At 26.0% G+C, this 8029-nt stretch overlaps 1 protein-coding gene across 1 annotated transcript; it reads left to right on the top strand.

The window, feature by feature from the left end:
* Positions 1 to 1115: 1115 nt before the first annotated feature.
* On the top strand, positions 1116 to 5970 carry LOC107642068 (methylecgonone reductase-like). The gene is made up of 4 exons (XM_016345388.3): positions 1116 to 1452; positions 2109 to 2352; positions 5265 to 5444; positions 5527 to 5970. Exons 1-4 carry the CDS (start codon positions 1136 to 1138, stop codon positions 5740 to 5742), a joined length of 957 nt encoding a protein of 318 aa, XP_016200874.1. The 5' UTR covers positions 1116 to 1135; the 3' UTR covers positions 5743 to 5970.
* Positions 5971 to 8029: the final 2059 nt, after the last annotated feature.

The following is an 8029-nucleotide window of genomic DNA, read 5'->3' as shown; positions in this document are numbered from 1 at the left end:
ATTTTCTTGCCAAATTTGAAGATAATGGAACTTCAGAAATACACCCAAACGATTATAGAAATACACCCCAACGATTACAGAAATACACCCAAAGGATTACAGAAATACACCCAAACGGTTACAGGAATTCACCCAAACGATTATAGAAATACACCCAAAGGATTACAAAAATACACCCAAAGGATTTAAGAAATACATCCAAAATTCGTTGAAGTATACCTTATGCATATTTCATAACTCTTTCTCTTTCTCCTCCTCATCTTCTACTGCTTCTTCTTCTTCAAAAACGATTTCAGAGCTTGATGTCAAAAAATAATGGAAATAGAGAATAACGAAGAAAGAAAACAGAGAGAAAAGCACGTAAATGAAGAAGAAGAACAGAATGAGGAAGAAGAACGTGTAGCAAGAAGAAGAAGAAGGAGAAAGAGAAGGCAAGAAACAAAAGAAAAGAAGAAGAAGAGGAAGAGGAAGAAGAACGTGCAAGAAGAAGAAGAACGAGAAAGAGAAAGAAAGAAACGAAAGAAAAGAAGAAGAAGAAGAAGAAAAAGAAGAGGAAGAGGAAGAAGAACGTGCAGCAAAAAGAAGAAGAAGGAGAAAGAAAAGGCAATAAACGAAAGAAAAGAAGAAGAAGAACGTAGACCTTGCATCCGTTTTTGAGGTTTATTCGTTAACTTGTAAAGCATACAAGCCTTAATGGCTTGTATCCAGAACTTTTTTGTATTTAAATATCTAATCAAATCAATTAATTGATATAGTTAATTTATCATAATAACTTGTATTTAATGAATTAAAAGAAATAAATTAAAAAACACTCTCACATGCCACGTCAGTTTTATCCAAAAACTCGATTTTTATATAATAGAATAGATATTCAATCTTTTTAATGACGTGTAAAGATAAAATTTATTGCAACAATTAAGGTAATAAACCGAAACAAGTAGTCAAAAAGTATATATTCAATGCACCTAATTAATCCTTTGACGGCGCAATCTTGAACATACATTAACCAACGGCTTTGTGCATGCATGTTTCAAAAAATAATAAACTAATAAATAAATAAGTATTCATCATGCATGCATATATATATATATATCCCTTTTGATACTAAGTTTTTAGATGAGCATCAATAATAATAATGGATCGAAATGAAGTACCACAAGTGGTGCTAAACTCAGGGAAGAAGATGCCCATGATAGGATTTGGGACTGGTACTGTTCCATTGCCACCATCTCATGAACTGATCCCTGCATTCATTGCTGCAATTGAAGCTGGTTACAGGCATTTTGATACCGCAGCATACTATGGCTCTGAGGGACCTCTTGGCGAAGCCATAGCACGTGCAATTCAGAAAGGTGTTCTTAAGAGTAGGACTGACATTTTTGTCACTTCCAAGCTATGGTGTACTGATGCTCATCCTGGCCTTGTGCTACCCGCACTCAAGAAATCACTACAGTAATTCTACTCTCCTTTTATTTATTTATTTATTTATTTTGTTGTTGTTGTTGTTTGAGTAATTGTCCTTTTTTGTATTTGAACATTTATCCCAACAAAACAACGTATTCACAATTCAAAAATTTTTAATCGATTCCTAATTATCTAAGCAACTGGTTTAAGTGATGGTTTATGTAAATTGTAATTTGTGTCAAGGGCTGCTTAGATTAATTATTTCGATGATTGGAGACCAATTAAAAGTGTTCAAATTATAGAAAAACGTTTTGTCTTTCGAATAAATAATAAGATAAAAAAAGTTATTTTCTTTGACTCTTTAAAAAAAATTTATTGTTATATGTGTTGGGTTTGATACTGTATAATTATTTTATTATTTTCTTTAATTTGTTTTGTCTAATTGATGCGGGTTTTTTTTTTTTTTTTGTTGCATTTAAAAAGAAAGAAAAGGCTCTTCATAAATTAACACCAACCCGAAAATGAGGTGAAATTTTTGATATATGAGTTTCGTGAATAAAAATGACGAAGTTCATGTTCATCCATAAAAATTATAGTATTATGCTCTCTTTTTTTTTCCCTTATTATGTTTAGAGGTTTTGATTCTGTCTGATTGATTAGTTTTTAATTTTTATTTTGGGTTGAAAATTGATTAACGCTCTAAGGAGGTTGGGCCTAGAGTATGTGGATCTTTACCTAATCCATTTTCCAGTGAGGTTGAGAAAAGGGGTGACAGGGACCAAGTTCATGGAAGGGGACATTCTTCCTTTGGACATTAAAGGGACATGGGAGGATATGGAACTGTGCTCCAAATTGGGTTTAGCTAAGTCAATTGGTGTTAGCAATTTTGGTGTGAAGAAGCTCTCACAACTTCTAGAAAATGCAACTATTCCTCCTGCTCTTAACCAGGTACAATTCTCTTAATACAATCTACAAAATGTAATTATGTGGTTTGGTGAATGTTCAATTTTTGTCATTAAAAGTGTATGTGAAATTGTAAAGGTGTGTTTGTTTTACGATTTTATTTTTAATATTTTTTATTTTTTGAATCTTGTAAAAACAAATAATAAATTAAAATTTTATTTTTAACTTTTACTTTTTATTTTTATTTTTTGTAAAATTTTAAAAATAAAAAATATTAAAAATAAAAACGTAAATCAAATGCACCTTAATTATGATTCAAGTTGATTTTTTAGAGTGATCGTCAAGCCAGTTATTAAGACTAAAAGCCCTAGGACTAAGGTTAGGATTTGTACAACTTGAAGGACTGTGGTATAAAAGATCATTAGTTTCTTAGTATAAGAATTGAGGGTTTATTTGGATAGAGTTTTAAGTTTTATAGAATTTTAAATGTAAGAACATTTAAATGTCGCAATTGAATTTCGTTTAATTTAAAAAATATTTTTTTATCAGGATAATTATAATAGTTTATCTTTAAAATTTTTTATATGAAAATAGATGCTTATGTTACAGCTATTTATAACTTATTATATTCTAATGCAATAATAAAAATAATTGAATTTGAGGCATAATTTATATTATTTTGAAGTAAGTATAATATAACGAAAATTTCAAACCAATGTAAAATCAATGTAACAAGTTTATATTTTTGTAAATTTATTGTCATAAAATATGATTAAAAAAACACAAAAATTAATTTCAACAATTATTTAGTTTTCATTAATTGTTGTAACAATTAATAAATACTAAATAACATAAATTCTAGTTATTTTTGGCTATTTTTTTTATCAAATATTTTTATTTCACAAATTAGTGGGAGATATCATTATTTATGTTAAATAAATAGGGTTTAGGATTGAGAGAAAAAAATGGAAACTAAAATTCTCTAAATATAAATAAAATGAAAATCTCCTGGTTTTTGTTGTTAAAATTATTTATTAAAAGTTTTTTAAATTTAAATAATTTCAATTAAGTATCCAAACACAACATTTTATTTCTAAGATTTTTTATATGCTTTAAAAACATACGTTCTTCTATCCTAAAAATATCTCATCCAAACAAACTGTGTTGGTTGTGTTTAGATAAAAAATATTTTTAAATTTCAAAGAATTTCAAACGTTTGGATGAAGTAAATATATTACATGTATTTATATAATTCTCTTTTTTTTATGAGGTAATTACATCACCTTCATGCATTCACCAAATATTCATTTTCAGAGAAATAAAATAATAAATTTATGTCACTAATATTATTTTTTTAAAATATATTTTCCTCATTTAATGTGGTTGACTCTTCTCTTTGTTAGTTTAGGCAAGAAAGAGGGATAGAAATTTCCTTTCCATTGGTGGAAATTGAAATCCAATATTTTGAATAGTTAAAATTTCTTGTTAAAATTTTAAATTATTTTCTATTGATTATCTAAACACATTATTTTACTATTAGGTGTTTTAAATCCTCTTGCAAATTATATCTCCTTGCAAAAGGATGTATTTGGTTGGTGTCTATGTTCAGAAATACATAAACACAGTAACACATATTTGCTATTTGTTTGCTAAACAATGGGTTTTATTTATTTATTTATTTATTTATTTTTGACATAATAAGACACAACCTACAAGACAATAATTTATTTATTATTTATCCTTAATTATTTTTAAGATTTTAATTGAGTAATACTAATAGATAAAAATTCAATATTACCTTAACATCTATAATTATGTATTTGCTACGTTTAAAATTATTTATTTATTTTAACAATAATTAATAAATAAAAAATAAAATATTAAACTACTTTAATTGATTTTTATTGTCATCTATATATATAATTTTTAATTTTACGCTGTACTCCAGATTTACACTCATATACGTATTATAGTTATACATAGCATACAAAAGTATGCTTTGTCTTTAGAAAAAAAAAATACAAATATATCATTTGTTCTCTGTACTTCTATACATTCTCACTACATTTATATTAGATGTACCTAAAATTAACTACTAACATAAAATATGTATTAAAATATAAAATATAAATTAAAAATAAATTCAACAACACATGTATTTATATAAAAATATATAATAGTTACTTTTTATAATTGATTTTAGTATATAAATCAAGATTACGAAGGCTCAACCGACGATCAATAAATCAATAAAGTAATTGGTTCAATAATTTAATAGTCTAACTAAAGTTGAATCGTAGTTAAACCGATTTAATTAAATATAAAATAAAATTATTAAAAATTTAATATATAATTTTAAATATTTAAATTTAATAATTTTTAAATTATTAAACTTTAAAATTTCACAATTTTATAATAATAACCTATTTATTAATTATCATTAAAAATTCACAAACAAATCCAAACATCAAAGTTTATAACTAAAGAAAATAAAAAAAATACATAAATGATAAACATATAATATTGGCATAAAACTGATTTTTTTCTTAATAATAATAATAATAATAATAATAACTCAACAAATTTAGAATTATTGGGTTATTAAAAGAAAGAGAGAAACTATTTTTTAATTTAAAACGGCATCATTTTAAGAAAATTAACACCGTACCAAAAGAGCTTCAAAAAATCAGACAGGTTCATACGGTTTATCGATTATACACTCATTGGATCGATTTTTTACTGATTTTTTATTAGGTAGTTTTTTATATCAATTGAACTGGCCAAAAGATCAATTCCCAATTGAAGCGGTTTGATTTTTGGAATCATGGTATAAATAGTACTTTTGTTCTGGCTATATATGTACGGGAGCAAATACCTTACTCCAACCCTTATTATTCTCCTGTCTCCTTTGTTCTCCCTCCCCTTCTTCCTTTGCCATTGCCATCAATGTCTTACAGGTGGAAATGAATGTAGCATGGCGACAGGATAAACTAAGGGAGTTCTGTACGGAAAAAGGAATACATGTGGCTGCATGGTCTCCTTTGGGAGCTAATGGTGCTGTCTGGGGTTCACTTGCTGTCATGGGCAGTCCAATACTTAAGAACATTGCCACCAACACATCCAACACTCTGCCACAAGTTAGTCACAATTTCCCAATTCCCACTACCATATATATATATTTCTACTCTTCTTATTGCAACATTCTTTGTACAATTGCAGGTTGCATTGAGATGGATAATACAACAAGGTGCTATTCCAATAGTCAAGAGCTTCAACAAAGACAGAATGAAGCAAAATCTTCGAATATTTGATTGGAAGCTGAGTCACACTGATTTGGAGAAGATAAAGGAGATACCACAGTTTAGGGGTTTCGGAGGGGAACGTTTTGTGGCTCAACATGGACCTTACCAAACCTTGGACCAACTTTGGGACTGAAAAAAATATGTCATCTCTTCCGGCCCGTTAAAGGATAAAATAAAAGTTTAAGTACTAAATATAATCTGTTCAAATGAAGTTTTTAGTTATTAGAATAAAACGATAATAATAGTAGTATTTGATTTTTGGTTGTTTAGTTTGCTATCCTTCAAGTCATGTACATGGTTTGAATTTGACAGGGTTCCAATTATTTTTTTAAATTTTTAATATATATATATATATGGTAGTTACGGTGACATATTTTTTTCAAGTTTTGGTAATATTTTTTTTTAAACATCTTTTGAAATATCATAATCACCTAAATATGAGAGAGAGAGAGAGGAAGAGAGAGCGAGAATGTTGGATGTTGCTCAAATGAAGAAGAATGATCTTATCACTCATTTTTTGTATGTATTTATATCTAATAATGACTGATATTTTATATAAATGATGATTATCACAGAATGAAAATATGACTCTTATTTTGAGTAAAAGGAATTAATTAGCACTTGAAATTATTTTTTCCTTTTAATAAATACACATTCACAAATGAATTATGATTCTTAGAATTATTTTATAACAAATTTATATATTTGGAGTTGCTTTAAAATTATTGTGTACTAGTATTTTTACCTGTCATACTATTACGGGAATATAAATCTTTTAAAATTACATTGATTTTGATATTATAAATTATGACACAAAAAATTTATAGCATTAAACTACTTTTATAAAATAATTGTAAAGGACAAAAATTCCCATCAGCTAATAAGACCAGAGTCTTAAACAAAATTAAATAATAAGTTTTTTTAGTTATTATTTTCAAATGAAAGAGTTTAATTTTTTTTACTTAATTTTAATATTTATCTAAAATTTGAAAGAATTTAACGTGTATATTTTTATATTTAATTAGATATTAAGTTTATTGTACAAATAGAAATAATTAATTTTTATGTTTGCTATTTAAAAATAATATATTTTTATATATATAAAAATATAATTAGATATTAACATAAAAAAAAGAGAAAGTATAGGGAGCCAATGGAGTATCTATACAATGTGTGCAATGGGGTATAGGGATGTTCGATTCAGTAGGATATCAGATGTTTATTATCCCTGGTACCCGGATGGTTATTCTGGATAGTATAGGTGTATTGTGTTTGAGAAATTAGTAGTATTTTACCTTTGATGTTCATTTTTTAACTCATATTGGGCCAAATAAATAGCCCATTGTATATATTTACTCTATTGGTTCCCTAGCGGGATTCTAAAAAAATTTTATATTGATAGTCATAAAATTAACTTATTTTTTTTAAAACAATTGAATCTTAATTTTAACTTTTAATCACAACATTAGTATTTTTTTAAAATTATATGTAATAAATATTTAAAAGAAAAGAAGTAAAAATATATATTAAAAAGATAAGCAATAAAAATTTAAAATTAAATAAAAAATATGTATATAATAATATTTTTTATTTAAATTATATTATGTTGTTAATTTTATTTTTTATAGAACATAAAGGTAGAGAAAAATAAAGAATGAGAGAAAGGAGAGAGAAAGATAAAGAAGAAGAATGAGAGAGGGAGTTTGTTAATTTTGGAAGTTAAAATTTTTTTTATTTTAATTATAATAAAAATATCTGGTGACACATTTTGATTTGTCAAATTACTAATATAAAATATGAATTATAAATTATATATAGAGTGGGAAGAATAAAGAGAAATAGAAAAAAGAGAGAGGTAGATAAGAAAATATAAGAAGGATGTTTACTAATTTTAGAGAAAAATATTTTCTCTAAATTTTAATAAGAGAGTGTCATGTGACACATTTTAGTTATTAAATTAGTTAGTAATATATAAATATAATATATAATATAACTATATTTCAATTTTAATTTTAATTTAATTTAAATACAATTAGAGAATGTTATGTTGTATATTTTGATTGTAAAATTTGTAATTAGTCATTGACAATGATAAATAAGAGAGATAGAGTGAGTGAAGAAATGAGAGAGATAGAGAAATGAAGAGAGAAGAGGGGAGAGTTCTTTAATTTTGGAGGAAAAAATTTAATTTCAATTGTAATGAGAGAGTGACACATGTGGCACATTTTGGCCTTAAAATTAGAGATATATAATAGATTTTAATTTTAATTTAATTTAAATACAATTAGAGAATGTTATGTTGTATATTTTGATTGTCGAATTCGTAATTAGTCATTGATAATGATATATATAAGAGAGATAGAGTGAGTGAAGAAATGAGAGAGATAGAGAAATGAAGAGAGAATAGGGGAGAGTTCTTT

This window comes from Arachis ipaensis, chromosome B5 (assembly GCF_059453495.1).
Source record: "Arachis ipaensis isolate K30076 ecotype BB chromosome B5, ASM5945349v1, whole genome shotgun sequence".
In the NCBI taxonomy this organism is placed as follows: domain Eukaryota; kingdom Viridiplantae; phylum Streptophyta; class Magnoliopsida; order Fabales; family Fabaceae; genus Arachis; species Arachis ipaensis.
Note: the sequence above shows the minus strand (reverse complement) of the source record. Positions and strands in the feature narration are given on the sequence as shown.